Source organism: Anomaloglossus baeobatrachus, chromosome 1 (genome assembly GCF_048569485.1).
Source record: "Anomaloglossus baeobatrachus isolate aAnoBae1 chromosome 1, aAnoBae1.hap1, whole genome shotgun sequence".
NCBI lineage: Eukaryota > Metazoa > Chordata > Amphibia > Anura > Aromobatidae > Anomaloglossus > Anomaloglossus baeobatrachus.
Window position 1 is genome coordinate 751,596,659 of NC_134353.1, and position 20,626 is coordinate 751,617,284.

A 20,626-nucleotide genomic window follows, 5' to 3' on the forward strand; every position below is an offset into this window, starting at 1 on the left:
GGGAAAAGTGGGGTGATTTGAACTTTTAGGGTTTTTTTTTTTTTTTATATTAAGACTTTTTTTTTATTTTACTAGTCCCCCTAGGAGGCTATAGCGATCAGCAATCCGATCGCTCTTATCTATCTGCTGATCACAGCTATACAGCTGTAAACAGCAGATTCAGTCACTTGCTGTTGCTCTCTGCTCTCGGCCGAGGGAAAACGAAAGTGAAACTTCATAGCTACAGGCCTCATCACATGACCCTGTGCTACGATGGCAACCACCGAAAGTCATGTGATCACGCACGTGACTTCCAGTGGGGGCGGCGGTAAATAAAAATCATGGCCGCGCGCATATAGATCTCGCTGCCAGACTTTGGTAGCGAGATTTAAGGGGTTAAATGTTGCGAGTGGAAGCGATTCCACTCGCAACATGCAGGCACACATGTCAGCTGTTGAAAACAGCTGATATGTGTGCCGACCGTCGCCTGCCCGCGGCAGGGGGCGGAGCTTAAAGGGACACGCTCCATGACGGATATATCCGTCCATGGTCGTGAAGGGGTTAATTAGTTAACAGGCTCAGGTGAATCTCCAATCCACCCACGCCTATTAGAAGCACATGTCTGTCAGCTAATCATAGTTAGGGTACGCTCACACGAGCGTGAAAATCGGACGAGTGCAATGCGAGAAATTCTCGCATTGCACTCTGACCAATGTTAGGCAATGAGGTTGAGCTGTTGGTCAGCTTTTCTCGCATCCAGATTTTGGATGCGAGAAAAGCGGCAGCATGCTGCGTTTTGCTGCTACCGCCGTATCTCTCGCACCCATTCAAGTGAATGGATGCGAGAGATACATCGGATTGCACTCGGATGTTATCCCAGTGCAGTGCGATCTACGCACAGGCTGACAGTGGAGGAGATGGGAGGATTAACCCCTCCCTCTCCTCCACAGCGCCTGCACTCAGCTTCACAGCTGTGACCCGATCGCAAGATCGGGTTACAGTCGCATGACACCCGGCTCACGCTCGCAGCAGAGCCTGAGCCGGGGGACATTGGCATATCGCATCCGATGCTCTCGCATCGGATGCCATACGCTCGTGTGAGTCCAGCCTTAGGGTAAGAACGCGCTTTGCTTCTTACTTGCTTTTTACCAGCTTTTTTAACTGCAGCGTTTAATGCCAAAATGGATGTGTTCTGCTTTTCAAGCAAAGTCTATGGGAATTTGGTTTTCTAAACCGCACTATGCAGTTCAAACTGCTGCCTTTTTGTGGCAGAAATTTGGGCAAAAACTCTGCTTTGCAGTTCAATACTCAAATGTCAATTATTTTTGCGATTTGAGTTTTGAACTGCAAAGCTGAGTTTTTGACCAAAGTTCTGCAACAAAAAGGCTGCAGTGTGAACTGCATAGTGCGGACAAGAAACCCAAATTCCCATAGACTTTGCTTGAAAAGCAGAACACATCCATTTTGGCATTAAACGCTGCAGTTGAAAAAGCAGCAAAAAAGCAGGTAAAAAGCAGGTAAAAAGCAAAGTGCGTTCTTACCCTTACAGACTTGTGCAGGGAAAGGTGCGGGCTCAGCAAGTAAGCCTGCATCAAGATCAGGGAGCCGACACAGGAAGTACTAGTATGTCCTATATCGGTAAAGGGTTAAATCATGTAACATATACCGTAAATGCCATACAAATCTAAGTTAAAATGCCAGAATTGCTACTTATTGTACCTGAATGAAGAAGATGGAGAACCTTTTTTTTCCCATCTGCGAGAAAAATGGATTCAACTCTGATCAAACTTTGATCAGAGTTTCATTAGCATAATCAGACCATTTTTCTTAGATGGAGAAAATAACATAGTGTGAACCCAGCCTAAGGCCTCCTTCACATGTCCGTGTTTCCAGTACGTGTGGTATTTGTTTTTTTACGGACACGAGACACTTACTAATTATAACCTATGGGGCTGCTCACATGTCCGTTTTTGTGGCAGCATTGATAATGACAAGGGCCAATACAAGTCCATGGGTCTGTGAAAAACACATACAGCACATCAATGACATCTGTGTGCTGTACATATTTAACATTACCAAGTATAGAAGAAGCTTTGTAATTTCTTTAGCCATCCGTGAAAAACACTGATAACACACTGATAACACACACGGATAACACTAATGCAAAACACTGACTGACCCTGAAACCATTTTTTCAAGTACGTGTTTTATACAGATGGATGAAGGAGGCCTAAGAAGGAGGCCTACATGAAAAACATTAACTTTGATTGGTGATATAACATATTAGAGCGGTTCCATAGTTATACCTTTTCGCCAAAGATCCTCTGGCAGATGCCATTTTTTGCTAATTTTTCCTTAACTTGTCTGGTCAAGTCCAGGGTGTCCACTTCTCTGTACATATACAGCTCATATTGTTCTGGGGTGAGAGGAGGAACCGTAGGCTTAAGATTCCTAGGTACATAGGAAGGGTAGTAGGAGAGCTGATTCATGTTCTGGCTATCCAGACTTCCAGCCTCGGCCTTTATCTCCACTATCTTAGGTGTTTCTTCACCATTAGATACATCTTCCTCATTTTGTGAAGTCTCAACATTCTCTACTTTCTTCCAAAGACGGCCATTTACCAAGCTAGAATAACTTGATGAAGAAGATGATAGTGATGGAGACACAGAGGTAAATGGGCGAGACAGAATACTTTTCTCCGATGCCCAGTGCTGATCGAAGTATGACCCTGCGTCACCTATTTCGGACTTTACTTTGCGTATGATACTTTGTACAAACGCTGCTGGAGACAGTACACTCAATGGGGTCTGTGTAGAGCTTGTGCTGGTTAGAAGGCTGCCGTCCTCCTGTTTAATGTAGACATGAGGTGCTTTGTGCGTGGGGGGAGTGAGAACAGGGCGCTCATTTGGAGGTGTAGGAATGGACCTATGACTAGTGCCTGACTCTATCTCTAACAGTGCCTGCTTTTGTGCCTGCATTTCTCTTCTTGCCTGCTCCAGAATAGTCTTTATTGCGTCTTCAGAGCCGTTGTTGCTGCTGGCAGATGATAATAAAGGTGCACTTGAGCCTTTTGTTTCACCTGCATAAAGAATAAAAACACATAGTAATAAAATGAATAAGCACAAAGGTCTGTTCTCATGTAAATGCATGATCTACATGAAAATTAAAACATGGATTTATTTAAAAAAAAAAAAAAAGGAAAAATTAGTCTTTAAAAATTTGTAAATTAATTTGTGTTTTTTATCTCTTTACATACACTACTATCCATGCACAACAACATAAATAGGATTATAGCTTGCAGCATTCATGCAATGAGTCACCTGGACAGGTTGCCCTGAATACAAAAACAACACCAAACCAAATATGTTTTCTGGTGATAAAAAAAAACACAGTTCAAAAAACAACAGCAACAAACAAACAAACACACACACACACACACACACACACACACACACACACTGTAAAAAAAATACTCCAAAAGTTCTCATAGTGATAAAGTGCACAAATAGACAGGAGGTGGCAGTATCAGAACATTTATGGCTCTGCAAGCTAAATTCTGCTTCCAAGGCTGACGGGCCATATGAGAAAATCCATCCCATTCTCATCCAGAAAAGTGGGACTGTTTTGTTTTTTTCTCACTTGTCATCTGTGTACATTTTTTCACTCCGCAGCTATTAATCATTTACAGGACCATTTACAGTTTCCTATGTTACAGAATTGCAATGTATCCGGAAAACTCAGATACTACAGTGTAGCTCCGTATGCCATCCAAATTTTTCCACACGCCCATAGATCCGATTTCAGAGTCAAATCACAGCAGTTTGCAATTTTTTTCTTATGCCAAATCGATAGAAAAAAAAGAAAGTTCATGAGCACTGTTCCACTGAATGTCATTGATCCGATTACAATATTTTTTCCACTTGTCCGATTTATATGGTGGTGTAACTGAGCCCTGAAAGCAAAAGTAATCTTACACATCATACAAAGGTGGGCAATGTGCTAAAATAATTAAAGGGAATGTCAAGGCTTGGGACAAAATAGTGACTGCAGAATCTTGGCAGTATGTGATGGAAACACAACTCCCGATGCAAAGAGCCGGTCACATTATCACATGTATGCAATTTTACATGCTTGCAGTCTCATGTTGGATAGACTCTTCTGTCTTCTCTCAGTAGAAGTTAATTGAGGATAGTCTGCACAAGACCACCCACTTAGTGAACAAAATCCCCTTGAAACGTTATTCCCAAAATCATGATGTGGTCTCAGTTTTCTGTACATACAGAAATAATCCTGTGTGCCAATACAACCTATTTTTAAAGCTGCAAAGATTTTCAGCTATCAACTCCGTAATGATGTCAAACCCCCCCTCAAGAATCTTTACCCTCCATTGCCACTGAATCTGTTCTCCAGTAGTTCTAATACTGTAGGTTGAGCTTACTCAGATGCACCTGTGACCTTGTCTAATAAAACATCTGACAACAGTTTCTTTGTAGCACAGCGCAACTATGATATGGAGGGTCCCACTGATACTAGATGTATTTGTACCATGTGCAGTTTGTGAAAAACATATACACCTATGATTCCGTTGAATAAAACATCCCTCAGCCATTCTACTAACATTCTCATAGCTAGGGTCTGGCTGACAGATCGTTGAATGGGCGGGGCAATCACAAAGAACTGGCCCATGAGTTGTGGTGGCCCATTCTTTAGCCTGCTTATCAGTGATGAGCGAGCACTACCATACTAGAATTGTTCGGTACTCGTATCAAACAGTTGGACGCTCAGACAGCTAGACTCGTGTACTGAGTATAAGGGTGGTGTCACACATAGCGACGCAGCAGCGATCACGACCAGCGATCTGACTTTATCAGGATCGCTGTTGCGTCGTTACATGGTCGCTGGTGAGCTGTCAAACAGGCAGATCTCACCAGCGACCAGCCCCCAGCCAGCAGCGACGCGTGGAAGCATAACTAAGGTAAATATCAGGTAACCAAGGAAAGCACTTCTCTTGGTTATCCGATATTTACCTTAGTTACTAGCGTCCGCTGCTCTCATGCTGCCAATGCCGGATCCCTGTTCCCTGCACTCCTAGCCAGAGTACACATCGGGTTAATTACCCGATGTGTACTCCAGCTACGTGTGCACGGAGCAGGGAGCCGGCACTGGCAGCGTGAAAGCGGCGGATGCTAGTAACTAAGGTAAATATCGGGTAACCAAGGAAAGGGCTTCTTGGTTACCCGATGTTTACCGTGGTTACAGCTTACCGCAGGCTGCCAGACGCCGGCTCCCTGATCGCTTCAGTTTGTAGCTCTCTCGCTGTCACACACAGCGATGTGTGCTTCACAGCGGGAGAGCAACGAGCAAAAAATGAAGCAGGACATTCAGCATCGACCGGCGACCTCACAGCAGGGGCCAGGTCGTTGCTGGATGTCACACACAGCGACAGCGACGGGACGTCGCTGCTACGTCACAGCCTATGGTGACTTAGCAGCGACGTCGTTGTCGTCGTCGCTATGTGTGACACCACCTTTATGGAAGTCAATGGGGACTCAGACTGTATGTTTGCATTGATAATACTGTTACTTCTTTAGAAACCTGCAAATGTGATCTTATCTAATATGTGATGCTGTGAATTTACTGTACCTTCACTTTACTCTTTTTCTGTTACAGTATGTTCTGTTATGCTATATACAATGTTAATCTATACGGTTCCATAGGTTATTATTGCTATCAAAGTATAAGCTCTATCCTAAAGACCAGACATTGGCAGTTTATATTGTCCCTTTATCTTAAGCTTTTTTTCTCAAGAATTTTGTATGTCCTCCATGTACGATGTGATTTCTTTTACATACTAGATATATAACAAAATTATAACTTTTATATACATTTCCGACAGATTATTCCTTTTGTTGTAGGTTTCATATATGTGATACCCACTGTGACGACATGGACTCTCATGGGTTAAAGTTTCTTAAAATTCAGCCAGACAGGATGATAGATTGTTTATAGACAGGGTATAAGTCCCTCATTGTTTTTACAAGACTCTTGTTGACTCATGTAATTGTGTTGGCCACTGAAAGCCAGACGTATTGTTTCTTAGACTCTTCCAGTAATCATTGTATTGTAGTTGTGTATTGCTAATGTGATTACCTTAGTAGCCATTGTCGAGTCTGTGACTTGCAGACTTCATGTAGATACCCTCAGTCTTTCTGTGGACATCATTTGGATGAACATTGTCCATGCAGCTTGAGATTCATGCAATGGGAGAGGTGCTCTTGTCCAACCAATCGATGAGGACGCAGTGTATCTAAGTGGAAGGCTGTGGCTATAAAAGGGACTTCTTTAAGCCACCAGGTTGTTGATGGATGCTGATGGATCCAGTCTAAGCTCTTTGGAGCTGACTAGAGGATCAGGATATCTTATGGCTTCAATCTAGGGACTCTGGTTCCGGTTGGAGACCATATCCACAGCCTAGGGATTTCAACTCCGGCTGCATTATTGTATCATCATACCAGGACTAACTAAGGAGGACACTCAGGTTGGGACAGTTCAGTTACCTGTTACAGACTATGCAGACCTCAGTCAGCTTCCTAAATCTGGCATTATTCCTTTCTCGGTGGGTGCCCGCCAAAAGCGGGGTGCTGCTCGATTGGAGTAAATAGACCTGGAACCTCTGAGGCATGGATATTCTAAATCCCTGGTGAGCCAGCGGAAGGGTGAGACTCTGTTGCCTGTTACATTTGTGTGTTTTGCTGGTTATGTGTTATGTGCCGTTAATTGTTTGGGGATCCAATAAAGTCTAATTATTGTGGTTCCCTCACCCTGTGTTGTCTGAGTAGGGTTACGCCCACGGTTAAGGAGGCCGGCGTTCAGTTGGGATGAGCCCTGAGCCACGCTGTCTTTCTAAAGGCGGCGGGTTTTAGTGGACGAGAGCACCCACTGAGCCCTGTGTCTCCACACCCACTATATATATATATATATATATATATATATATATATATATATATATATATATATATATATATATATATACATACACAGTACAGACCAAAGGTTTGGACACACCTTCTCATTCAAAGAGTTTTATTTATTTTTAGGACTCTGAAAATAGTAGATTCTCATTGAAGGCATCAAAACTCTGAATTAAAACATATGGAATGAAATACTTAAAGTGTGAAACAACTGAAAATATGTCTTATATTCTAGGTTCTTCAAAGTAGCCACCTTTTGCTTTGATTACTGCTTTGCACACTCTTGGCATTTTCTTGATGAGCTTCAAGAGGTAGTCACCGGATATGGTTTTCCAACAGTCTTGAAGGAGTTCCCAGAGATGCTTAGCACTTGTAGGCTCTTTTGCCTTCACTCTGTGGTCCAGCTCACCCCAAACCATCTTGATTGGGTTCAGGTCTGGTGACTGTGGAGACCAGGTCATCTGGCGTGGGACCCCATCTCTCTCCTTCTTAGTCAAATAGCCCTTACACAGCCTGGAGGTGGGTTTGGGGTCATTGTCCTGTTGAAAAATAAATGATGGTCCAACTAAACGCAAACCGGATGGAATAGCACGCCGCTGCAAGATGCTGTGGTAGGCATGCTGGTTCAGTATGCCTTCAATTTTGAATAAATCCCCAACAGTGTCACCAGCAAAGCACCCCCACACCATCACACCTCCTACTCCATGCTTCAAGGTGGGAACCAGCCATGTAGAGTCCATCCGTTCACCTTTTCTACAAAGACACGGTGGTTGGATCCAAAGATCTCAAATTTGGACTCATCAGACCAAAGCACAGATTTCCACTGGTCTAATGTCTATTCCTTGTGTTCTTTAGCCCAAACAAGTCTCTTCTGCTTGTTGCCTGTCCAAGCAGTGGTTTCCTAGCAGCTATTTTACCATGAAGGCCTGCTGCACAAAGTCTCCTCTTAACAGTTGTTCTAGAGATGAGAAGGTGAGTCCAAACTTTTGGTCTGTACTATATATATATACATACACTGTATATATATTGTGAGACTGTGACCGGGGTTATCTATGACGGCCGGTATGTCTCGCCCCGGTTGTGCTCACTCCATGATAGAAAGTAAATCCACTCTAGGGTTAATGCTGTTTCCCTACAGGCTGAAGGAAGGGTTAAATGGAAACAGGAACAAGGGCAGGTGTGCCGGGTGTGAGGGAGTGAACAGAACTCCCTGAGTTCTCTGCTGGAGAGGCACATTTATATTGTTGTGGACTTTTGTTTGGACATTAAACCGTGTGCTGTGAACCTTAATGCCTGGATCCCGTGTCTTCTGCTGCGCAGCCGACCACGCTACCTCACATATGGTGGAGAATGCGGGCATGCCAGCCCGGTGAGGTGTAGCTTCCATTTCTGGTGACCCGGTAGCACATGTCCTGGATTCAAGCGGCTATACTACAGCCCAAACCCGGCAACGCCATGCAGGACATACTAAAGCAGCTGGCTCAGGCTACTACACAGCAACAACAGATGAATACACACCTGCTCCGGACGTTGGATCATCAGCAGCAACAGCACCAGCAATCCTTGAAATTGTAGGAACAGAGGCACCAAGAACAGATGGTCCTCCTGACCAAGTCGATCCGTGCCGGACCGGCAGCAACAACCCCGGGACCGGGTGACGACAGCAGCGTCCGGAAAGCGGTGAGACAAGCGTTGCAAAAGATGACCCCGGGGGATGATGTGGAAGCGTTTCTGGCGGTGTTTGAGCGGGTGGCCGAGCGGGAAAAGCTGCCGACCCCCCAGTGGGCTGAGGTATTGTCGCCCTATCTGACGGGGGAACCCCAAAAAGCGTACCTGGACCTCTGTACCGAGGACGCCATTGACTATGTGACCCTGAAAGCCGAAATACTGGCTCGGTTGGGGGTGAATACCTATGTACGGGCTCAGCGGGTAAATCAGTGGTTCTATGAGGAAGCCAAACCCGTACGCTCCCAGGCCTATGACTTATTGCATCTTGTAAAAAAGTGGTTGCAGCCTGACACTCTGAGCCCGGCGCAAATGGTGGAAAGGGTAGTAGTGGATCGTTTTGTGCGCACTTTACCCGTCACCGTTCAACGGTGGGTAGGACAGGGTGACCCGAGTACCCTGGACCAATTAGTGTCCCTTGTAGAGCGGCATGTGGCTACGCAGGACTTGATATGGGACACTGAGACTTTGCGTACCGCCCGTCGGTCCGGCCCCTCCAAGCCTAGGGCCAAGGACCCACCGCTGACAACGGTACAGGAGTCCCCTACCGTCCAGTCAGAGGCCGCGGCCGCCATTCCTGAGGTCCGGAAGGTTCTGTACCCTAAACGACAACCCGTGGGGGTTTCCGTCCCCATTAGATGTTGGCGGTGCCAGCGGGTGGGACATATGGAAGCCCAGTGTCCACTCACCACGGAGCCCATGGATTGTGGGGTTACCCGGCGGGGTTCAATGTATGCTCAGGTGGTGTGTACCGCTGACCTGGTCTCCCCAAAGACGGAGCCCCACTTGTGCCAAATACAGGTGAATGGATGTCCGGTTACAGGATTGTTGGAGCTTAGTGACCCTTGTGCGATCCACCTTGAGGGCTAAAGTAAAGGCCACAGGACGTACCGTGGGGGTGGTTTGCATACATGGGGACCGCCGAGACTATCCCACGGGAATTGTCACCATCACAGCACCTTGCGGTCAGGTGCAACATGAGGTGGGACTTCTTAACACTCTTCCTTATGACGTGATCCTAGGAAGGGATCTGCCCTATTTTTGGACTTTATGGAGGGGACCCCCTAAGTCCCCTCAGATATTGGTCAGTCCGGGACCTGAGCCCTACAATCCTGAATCCGGGACGCCTGCCGTAGGGGTCACCATGATAGGGACAGAGTGTGAACCCGATAGGTCACCCCTAGAGGTATTGGCAGGAGAGGCTGAAATGGTCGAGCCCATCCCGGAGTTGGAGGCGTCCCCGGATACGTTTGGGACAGCCCAACTCCAGGACCCTACGTTAATACATGCCCGGAGTCGGGTGACAGTAGTTGACGGGGTGGCACAGCTGCCCGGTGCCCAGGTAAGGTACCCCCATTTCGCTCTTAAGCAGGATTTACTCTACCGGGTAGATGAAATACGGGGCGTGGGGGTAGAGCAGTTGGTGGTGCCCCAGCCGCATCGCCGGCGGGTCCTCGACTTGGCTCATAAACACCTGATGAGTGGCCACGTAGGGGTCAAGAAAACGCAGGAGCGAATATTGCAAAGGTTCTATTGGCCCGGGGTCTTTGGGGAGGTAAAACGGTTCTGCGAAACCTGCCCGGAGTGTCAGCTTACCGCACCCCTGACCCATTTTCGCAGTCCGTTGGTACTGTTACCCATTATAGAAGTCCCTTTTGAACGGATAGGGATGGATCTGGTGGGGCCCCTCGTAAAGTCCGCTCGAGGGCACCAACACATCCTAGTGATCGTTGACTATGCCACCCGGTATCCCGAGGCGATACCTCTCAGACATACTGCAGCAAAGCTTATAGCTCGGGAGTTGTTTGCTGTGTTCGGCCGGGTGGGGTTGCCCAAGGAGATCCTTACGGATCAGGGGACCCCATTCATGTCTAAAGTGACCAAAGAGCTATGCCGGCTACTCCAGATCAAGCAGTTGCGTACGTCTGTGTATCATCCTCAAACGGACGGTTTAGTCGAGCGTTTCAATAAAACCCTGAAAACCATGCTAAAAAGGGTGATTTCAAAAGACGGGAAAGACTGGGATATGATGCTTCCCTATTTGATGTTTGCCATCCGTGAGGTGCCACAGGCATCCACGGGGTTTTCGCCTTTTGAATTGTTATACGGGCGACATCCCCGAGGATTGTTGGACCTGGCAAAGGAAACATGGGAGCAAGAGCCCACCCCCCATAAAAGTGTGATTGAACACATTTTAGGAATGCAGAACCGCATAAGCGCGGTCATGCCAATTGTGAAGGAGCATTTACAGGAGGCTCAGGCCGCGCAAAGCGGCCGCTACAATAGACAAGCCACCGTGCGGACCTTTAAACCCGGGGATCGGGTGTTGGTATTAATCCCCACGGCGGAGAGTAAATTCCTGGCTCAGTGGCAAGGCCCCTACGAGATAAAGGAAAGAGTCGGGGTGGTTAACTATAAAGTATTGCAGCCCGGTAGGCGGAAACCTGAACAAATATACCATGTCAACCTATTAAAACCTTGGCAGGAACGGGAAAGCCTGATGGCTGTTTTTTCCCCATCTCCCTCCTCTTCGGGTCGTTCACATCCGGCTCCAGCGACCTCCGGAGAGGATGAACCGGAAGTAAGGATTGGAGAAGCCCTCACCAAGACACAGAGGCGAGAGGCCAGACGGTTGGTTCAGCAGAACCCCGATGTCTTCTCCGAGCTGCCCGGTAGGACCAGTCTGATACAACATGATATTGTCACCGAGCCCCATCTGAAGGTACGCCTGAAGTCATACCGGGTACCGGAGGCTCGACGACAAGCCATATCAGAGGAAGTAAAGACAATGTTACGCCTGGGGGTCATCGAAAAATCCCGGAGTGAATGGGCTAGTCCGATTGTCCTAATACCAAAACCCGATGGCTCCTTAAGGTTCTGCAATGACTTTAGGAGATTGAACGAAATATCCAAGTTCGATCTCTACCCCATGCCCCGGGTGGATGAGCTGATTGACAGGCTGGGACAGGCGCGATATTTTACCACGCTCGATCTGACCAAGGGGTACTGGCAGGTGCCACTGACGGAGTCCGCCAAGGAGAAAACCGCTTTTGTTACGCCGGAGGGTCTCTTCCACTATGTTGTCTTGCCTTTTGGGTTACATGGCGCTCCGGCCACGTTCCAGAGGTTGATGGACTTAGTGCTGGAACTCCACCAGGCGTATGCATCAGCGTACCTTGATGACATCATTATTTACAGCTCCGATTGGCAGACCCACTTGGAACAGGTACAAGCGGTGGTAGACGCGCTTCGAACAGCCGGATTGACAGCCAATCCCAAGAAATGTGCGTTGGGACTCACGGAAGCCCGCTACTTGGGCTACGTGATAGGCCAAGGAGTGATCAAGCCCCAAATTAACAAGGTTGAGGCGATCCAGAAGTGGCCTAGACCCCTGACCACGAAGAAGGTTAGGGCCTTCCTGGGTATCGTGGGGTACTACAGGAGGTTTGTAAAGGATTTTGCGGGACTATCAGCCCCCTTGACGGACCTTCTCAGAGGCAAGAAGTCCGTCATGGTGCGCTGGACTCCGCAGGCCGAGGACTCCTTCCGGGCCCTGAAGGGGGTCCTGTGCGGACAGCCCGTTCTTGTACACCCTGATTTCCGGAAGGAGTTCATAGTACAGACTGACGCCTCAGAGGTCGGCCTGGGGGCAGTGCTGTCTCAGGTGGTTCAGGGGAAGGAACACCCCGTTACCTTCTTAAGTAGGAAGCTCACCCCTGCCGAGCGGAATTATAGCGTAGTGGAGAAGGAGTGCCTGGCGATCAAGTGGGCCTTGGAGTCCCTACGCTATTACCTGCTGGGACGGCAGTTTCGCTTGGTGACTGATCACTCTCCGCTGGTCTGGATGAGGTCCGCCAAGGAACGGAATGCCCGGGTTACCCGGTGGTTCCTTTCTCTGCAGAACTTCCGTTTTACGGTTGAACACCGGGCCGGTAGGTTGCAGGGCAACGCCGATGCCTTGTCCCGCGGCCCGTGTTTGATGGCGGGAGTTCAACCCCGCACGCTTGAACTGAGGGGGGGGGGTATGTGAGACTGTGACCGGGGTTATCTATGACGGCCGGTATGTCTCGCCCCGGTTGTGCTCACTCCATGATAGAAAGTAAATCCACTCTAGGGTTAATGCTGTTTCCCTACAGGCTGAAGGAAGGGTTAAATGGAACAATGGAACAATGGAACAAGGGCAGGTGTGCCGGGTGTGAGGGAGTGAACAGAACTCCCTGAGTTCTCTGCTGGAGAGGCACATTTATATTGTTGTGGACTTTTGTTTGGACATTAAACCGTGTGCTGTGAACCTTAATGCCTGGATCCCGTGTCTTCTGCTGCGCAGCCGACCACGCTACCTCACAATATATATATATATATATTATATATATATACACACACACACAAACATATATATATATATATATATATATATATATATATATATATATATATATATATATAAAAAGACAGACATACATAGCTAGTTATGAAGAAAAAAGAGAGGTGGCTCCTATAGTGAGGCCAAAAATGGCCAAAATAATACATCATAAAGAAACCTCTTTAAATATCAGGTAGAAATTTTATTATCACAAAAATTATATCCTAAAGAGGAAAAAATCATCCATTTATAAAACAAAAATACAGTAGAGAATCAGGTTAAAACCAGAAAATAACCGAAATCCAAAACACAAACAGGACAGAAGGTGGTATAATAATGAAATCACAATCAAATTGTTATATAAATGGATGATTTTTTCCTCTTTTGGATATAATTTTTGTGATAATAAAATTTCTACCTGATATTTAAAGAGGTTTATATTGTATTATATATTTATACTTATATTGTATTATTTTGGCCATTTTTGGCCTCACTATTGGACCCCCAGTTCTCTTTGTTCTTCATACTTTACATTATGGGGTTTAGTGACGCTGGATAAATTATGGGTAGGGCCTAGTGTCCCACTTTTAGTTATATATACATAGATAGATAGATACAAGAACAGAGCAAAGTTTACACCATCAATTTGGAAACAGAAATTGTATTATCGTCTTACTATATAGAAGCGAGAACCGAACCAAGCTTATTAGATACAGTGGGGATCAAAATTAGAGAACAACACATAATTTCCTAAATGTTAATTTCATTGTGTAGTCCTATGTGATTATATCCTAACATGAGTAAACTAGCAGTATTTTCAGCTTATTTCATAAATTAAATTTTTTGAAAAGCACATAATAAAAATGTAAATGAGGTAAATGTAAAATCAAAATTAAAGAACACTTTCAGGTACCTGCAAGTTATTGGTGTTAATCTGGCACCTGGTGGTAATTTCCTTAGTTATCTGACAAACCCTATTTAACTGGCAGACTAATTTTCTAGTTTGCACCGACTTTGCAAAAATGGTGTGCCGTTCCAAAGTGACTGAAACCCTCCTGCAACCAAAGTGGTGACCCTATCAGCCATAGCAAGAGAAGTTGGTCATTTCAAGTCTTTAATTTCAAGAATATTGCATCTTTATGACATCACAAACTACAGTGCTTTGAGAAAGTATTCGGCTCCCTTGAATTTTCCAACCTTTTCCACATTTCAAGCTTCAAACGTAAAGATAAACATTTTATTGTTATGGTGAAGAATCAACAAGTGGGACACAATTGTGAAGTTGAACGATATTTATTGCTTATTTTCAACTTTTGTTAAAAAATAAATAACTGAAAAGTGGGGCTTACAATATTATTAGTCCCCTTTAAGTTAATACTTTGTAGCGCCACCTTTTGCTGCGATTACAGCTGCAAGTCACTTGGATGGAGAGCGTTTGTGAACAGCAGTTTTCAGCTCTTTCCACAGATTCTCTATTGGATTCAGGTCTGGACTTTGACTTGGCCATTCTAACACCTGGATATGTTTATTTGTGAACCATTCCATATTAGATTTTGCTTTATGTTTAGGATCATTGTCTTTTTGGAAGACAAATCTCCATCCCAGTCTCAGGTCTTTTGCAGACTCCGCGGTTTTCTTCAAGAATGGTCCTGTATTTGGCTCCATCCATCTTCCCATCAATTTTAACCATCTTCCCTGTCCCTGCAGAAAAAAAAGCAGGCCCAAACCATGATGCTGCTACCACTATGTTTGATAGTGGGGATGGTGTGTTCAGGGTGATGAGCTGTGTTGCTTTTACGCCAAACATATCGTTTGGCATTGTGCCCAAATAGTTCGATTTTGGTTTCATCTGACCAGAGCACCTTTTTCCACATGTTTGGTGTGTCTCCCATGCTTGTGGCAAAGTTTAAATAACACTTTTTATGGATATCTTTGAGAAATGCCTTTCTTCTTGCAACTCTTCCATAAAGGCCAGATTTGTGCAGTGTACGACTGATTGTTGTCCTATGGGCAGACTCTCCCAAGTCAGCTGTAGATATCTGTAGTTCATCCAGAGTGATCATGGGCATCATGGCTGCATCTATGATCAGTCTTCTCCTTATTTGTGATGAAAGTTTGGATGGACGGCCAGGTCTTGGTAGATTTGTAGTGCTATGATACTCCTTCCATTGCTATATGATCACTTACACTGTGCTCCTTGGGATGTTTAAAGTTTTGGAAATCTTTTTGTAACCAAATCCGGCTTTAAACTTCTCCACAACAGTATCACGGACCTGACTGTTGTGTTCCTTGGTCTTCATGATGCCATCTGCGCTTTAAACAGCACATGAGACTATCACAGAGCAGGTGTATTTCTACAGAGACTAGATTACACACAGGTGGCTTATGTTTCATCAGTCATTTAGGACAACATTGGGTTATTCAGAGATCCTCAATGAACTTCTGGAGTGAGTTTACTGCACTGAAAGTAAAGGGGACAAACAATATTGCACGCCCCACTTTTCAGTTATTTATTTTTTAAAAAAGTTTAAAATAAGCAATAAATTTCGTTCATCTTCACAATTGTGTCCCACTTGTTGTTGATTTGTCACCATAACATTGAAAATTTTTATATTTATGTTTGAAGACTGAAATGTGGGAAAAGGTTGAGAAATTCAAGGGAGCCGAATACTTTCAGAAGCACTGTATTTAAAGTCCCCGAAGAAGGCTGGTCACCCGCGAAAGTGAGGACAGGATAATGCAGAGAATCTCCATGGGTAATCGTTGCAACACTGCAGCTGGAATTGCTCACTAGTTCAGCACTGAACAGGGTAAGGATCTCTCTCGTCATGCAGTGTCATGATGTTTAAGAGCATTTGGACTGAAAGCCCATTCTGCAGTGACCAAACCTCTCATTAGCAGAAAGAATCAAAAGGCTAGACTCACGTAAGTAAGGGTAAGGAGCATGTTGTGTGGACAGAGATGAGGTCCACAGTTCATTTTATTGATGTGATGAAAGCAAGTTTAATTTATTTGGGTCTGATGGGAAACATTATGTTCATTGACAAACTGGGGAAACACTGAACCCAAAGTGTTTTAAGAAGTCAGTGAAAGGTGGTAGAGGAAGTGTCATGGTTTGGGTAAAGTTTTCTGCAGCAGAAGTTGGACCTCTCCTACAGCTACATGGCAAAGTGGATACAAGTGTGTATCAGAACCTTCTTCAACAACACATGGTTCTTTACTTGTGTTCATCACTCAATCAGCCACCAATTTTCATGCAGGACAATGCCCCTGGTCACACAGCAAAAAGGGTAAAGCAGTTCCTTGAAACAGAAAACATTGAAACATTGAAATGGCCAGCCCTGAGTCCTGATCTAAACCCAATAGAAAACCTCTGGAAAATCCTCGGCGACAAAGTTATGGCCAAGAAACCCACAACAGTCATAAAACTGTGGGACTGACTGGAAGAAGAGTGTGTGGTGCATTCCATGCAGTTTCATCACACAGGAAGTTCTAATAATTGATATGGTCACTTTCTGAAGAGAACATAAAGCCATGTAATTCCCAGGGTGGTCAACATGGGATGACATGCCAGAACTGCCAAGAAATATATAGTGAATCTTCAGGTAAAGAGAAACAGTCATACTAGCTGAATAAACAAATCTAAACTAAAAAAAAATATATAACGGCACTATATATATGCAGTACATATATATATATATATATATATATATATATATATATATATATATATATATATATATATATATATATATATATATATATTATATATAGGAAATCAATATGGAGAGATCCAGCAGATGAGAAGACTTCAGGTTTGTTGTTAAAATCCAGTATTTATTAAAGATGGATTAAAAGGATTCCAGAGCTGGAATCCATTAATCCATCAGTCTTCTCATCTGCTGGATCTCTCCATATTGATTTCCTACATTGCTGGATTCGTGATCTGTGAGGACCCTTGTTGCTGACATGCAGAGGATTGACCCCACACAGACACAATGCTTTGCCAATTTTACAATAGTCTCACAGTGATGCTCTGATTTGTAAACTCACCTCCTTTCTGAGACTGAATCTCCTTTTTTGCTTGTTCCAGAATATTTTTGATTGCATCATCTGATCCAGTTTCTGGGGTTCGAATTCTTGGTGTAATGCTTCCTAAATAAAGATAAATTAAAATCATAAATTTAAGGCGTGCATAGTCCTAAATATTCCCAACTAACCCACGCATTGGTCAAACATTTTATTTATTATGCTTTGCTTATATACCATAAACTGTATTTACCACACTTGTTTTTCATATACGTTACCCTTGTATTACCCTATATGTATCTGAGATGATAAGTTAATGTTCTAATTGTAGCATTTAGCATAAATGATCCTGTGAAAGTTTGGAAACGAAACCTTAAAGGGTTGGAGTTTTGATATAGGAGTTTTTGTCATCAGTGAAGGCTACAGAGTTTGACCCTCAGCAATAACATATTTATCGCATATCAGAGCAATATGATAGACATTTTTTTTAAACTACAGAACAAAAATATAAGCTGAAAGTAGCTATACCATCAGCAATGTGTGAGCTTACTACTATGTGTGAGTAGAACTGTGCTATCCTGTGATATAGGATGTGTTTCTCCTACAGACCACTTACCTCTTTGCCGTACTTGAATTGTTCTCAGTGCCAAAACATTCTGCTCATCTGAAATAAACTGTTTCATCTTAATGAAGGGTTCTTTCCCTTTTACAGTAAGTTTTCGCCAAGGCTTCGGACGAGCCAGAATCTCACTTACTGAGCCTTGGGAGAGGCCTAGGACATAGTGGCCAAATACTCGTTGTCCAATATTATGTTTTAGTAGCTGCTCCTTAACTTGAAAAGCAATATCAGAAGTATCCAAATGTTCATCATCAATGGAGCTGGAGGTGGTTCCTTCAGACTGATCACTATGTGGGCTAGAATCGTGATTGCTAGTGGACTGCTGATTATTGGGGATAACATTGGCCTTTAGTGTGTAAAATGGAGATTGAAATGAAAGCATGTGGTTACTTTCAGTCTTGAGAACTGGAGAGGTAACTTGATTTTTGAGGGCTGATTCCCCTACTAATTGTTCATTATCACTGTAAACAGAAGATGGGCAAAAGGTCCTACGAACTTTACTTCCAAGCGATGTATCCAGCACAGACTGAGCAGGACTGGGTGTAGAGATGCCATCTCTTGTCAAAGGAGAAACAGAGTATGGTCTTTCAGATGGCAAAAGATGTTTTGTGGCTTCCTGAGGATGATCTTCATCTAACAAAATCATATAAACAAGAGTTTATAATAATATAGAATGCAAGTCAAATTATAATTTCTAGCTGAAAACAAGATTGTTTTTCATTTTTTCTATTTTTAATTTTCTACTGTCTGTAATAAAATAATAAATATATCATAATAATCAATATACCAAACATTTAGTACTCCCTAATAGGGTTTTCCCAAAATTGGAATTTATTCCCTATATATAAGATAAGAAATAACTTGCTAATGACTAAGGGTACCGTCTCACTAAACGACGTACCAGCGATTCCGACCACGATACGACCTGGTCAAGATAGCTAGTGCGTCGCTACATGGTCGCTGGTGAGCTGTCAATCAGGCAGATCTCACCAGCGACCAGCCACCAGCGACTCATGTAACGATACTGCGCTTGGTAACCAGGGTAAATATCGGGTAACTAAGCAAAGTGCTTTGCATAGTTACTTGATATTTACCCTGGCTACGTGTGCAGAGAGCCAGCGCTAAGCGGTGTACGCTGGTAACCAGGGTAAATATCGGGTAAACAAGCAAAGCGCTTTGCTTGGTTACCCGATATGTACCCTGGTTACCAGCGTAAGCTGCTTACACAGACTTGATGCTCATTGGTCTACCGCCGTCAAAGACGCCGATGTTTGTTGCACAGCAGGAGATCAACGAGCAAAAAATGAACCAGAACAGTGTGTAACGATCAGCGATTTCACAGCAGGGGCCAGGTTGCTGCCTAGTGTCACACACAGCGAGATCACTGATGAGGTCACTGGTACGTCACAAAACCTGTGACTCAGCAGCGATCTCGCTAGTGATCTTGCTATGTGAGAAGTACCCCAAAGGTTCCAACTGCTCGGACTTGTGACTTCTGTGGCATTGTGCTGTGTGATAAAACTGCACATTTTAGAGTTGCCTTTTACTGTGGCCAGCCTAAGGCACACCTGTACAATAATTATGCTGTCTAATCAGCATCTTCATATGACATCCATGTGAGTAGGTTAGCTTATCTCGAGGAGGAGTGCTCACTAAGGCCGGAATCACACTTGTGAGAGCGTCGTGCGAGTCTCTAATCGCATGACCCGGAACGGCAGCACACTCTCCTGACAGGAGCGGGTCAGCTGCATGTATTTCTATACAGCTGAGACTCTCCTGTCCGGAGAGTGTGCGGCCGTGCCGGGTCATGCCATGCGAGACTCACACGAGTTATTCGCAAGTGTTACACTGGTCTAACACAGATTTTCTACCAAATATTGTTCACAAATACGTCTTTTGTGTACATAGAAAAAGCCGTAGAGTTTATCTCATGAAAAAGGGGAGCAAAAACAAAAGTGTTGTGTTTATATTTCAGTGCATATTGTGATTGAAGTTTACGGTCAGCATGGCATATTCCCCCCTCTCCCCCCTTCCAAAAACAGTAAAGTGTGTGACTCCCTCTTTTATAGATATGAACTGTATAGACCACATGTTTGGGGATTCATGTTGCTCATAGACATAAAATTACACAATACCATTAGTTGCTGAGCTCAGTTCTTGCACTTATTGTAATAATCCACCTAGATTGCCGAAAGGTTCATGAGTTGTTACCGAAAATGGAGCACATCAGGGAGATTTATTAACTTACGGTAATTATGCCACTTATACAGCAAAACCGCATTAAGAATAGCAAGGTGTGGATAACCCACTTTAGGGCACCACCACCGACACTTGAAAGTGGAGCTGTCACCAGGGAAAAATTGTTCAGTTTTTGCTCTTATTTAATTTCCGCTGGTCTCAAGTACTACGTTTTTTTTGTAAATCTGCCAAATAGCTCTTGATATATGGACCTTTTTCTTCAGTGCTTTTGATGGCATAACTCACAGCATAATAATGCAGAATAATCTAAACACTTGCCTCCTCTCTGGAGAATCCTGTAAACCATGCCCCATTAGTAAAGATTATAAAAATTAGAGTCAAGAAAAGGTCCAGATCTCTGAAATCATATGGCAGATTAAAAAACAAAAAACAAAAACAACCCCAAAAAAAAACAAAAACCCAAAATTCTTAAGAGAGCAGTGGGAAGAAAATAAGATCAAGAACTAAACACTTCTGTCCCAGTGACAGGTCCATGCAGCTGTTATTGTTTGTGCCATTTGAAAGATCTTGACTTTTCAGTAGCAACAATTGCAAATAGTTTACGAATGTTTTCAGGAAAATGGTTTACAGAGTATTGTTAAATAGACGTGTAATTCTAATCAGAGTGGCACTCTGCAAGTGAAAGGGTTGTCCCATGCATAAAGTACATTTTAATCAATAGATCTTGGAATAAAAACATTT

At 44.2% G+C, this 20,626-nt stretch overlaps 1 protein-coding gene across 2 annotated transcripts in view; it reads right to left on the reverse strand.

Moving 5' to 3' along the window:
- Positions 1-20,626, reverse strand: part of CUX2 (cut like homeobox 2) — a 645,762-nt gene that overhangs the window by 37,203 nt on the left and 587,933 nt on the right. For both annotated transcript variants that reach the window (XM_075323846.1, XM_075323855.1), the window contains 3 exons: positions 17,684-18,319; positions 17,092-17,193; positions 2,286-3,058 (listed from right to left, as the gene is read on the reverse strand). In XM_075323846.1, the coding sequence (XP_075179961.1) occupies positions 2,286-3,058; positions 17,092-17,193; positions 17,684-18,319 (1,511 nt within the window). The remainder of the gene's footprint in view (positions 1-2,285; positions 3,059-17,091; positions 17,194-17,683; positions 18,320-20,626) is intronic.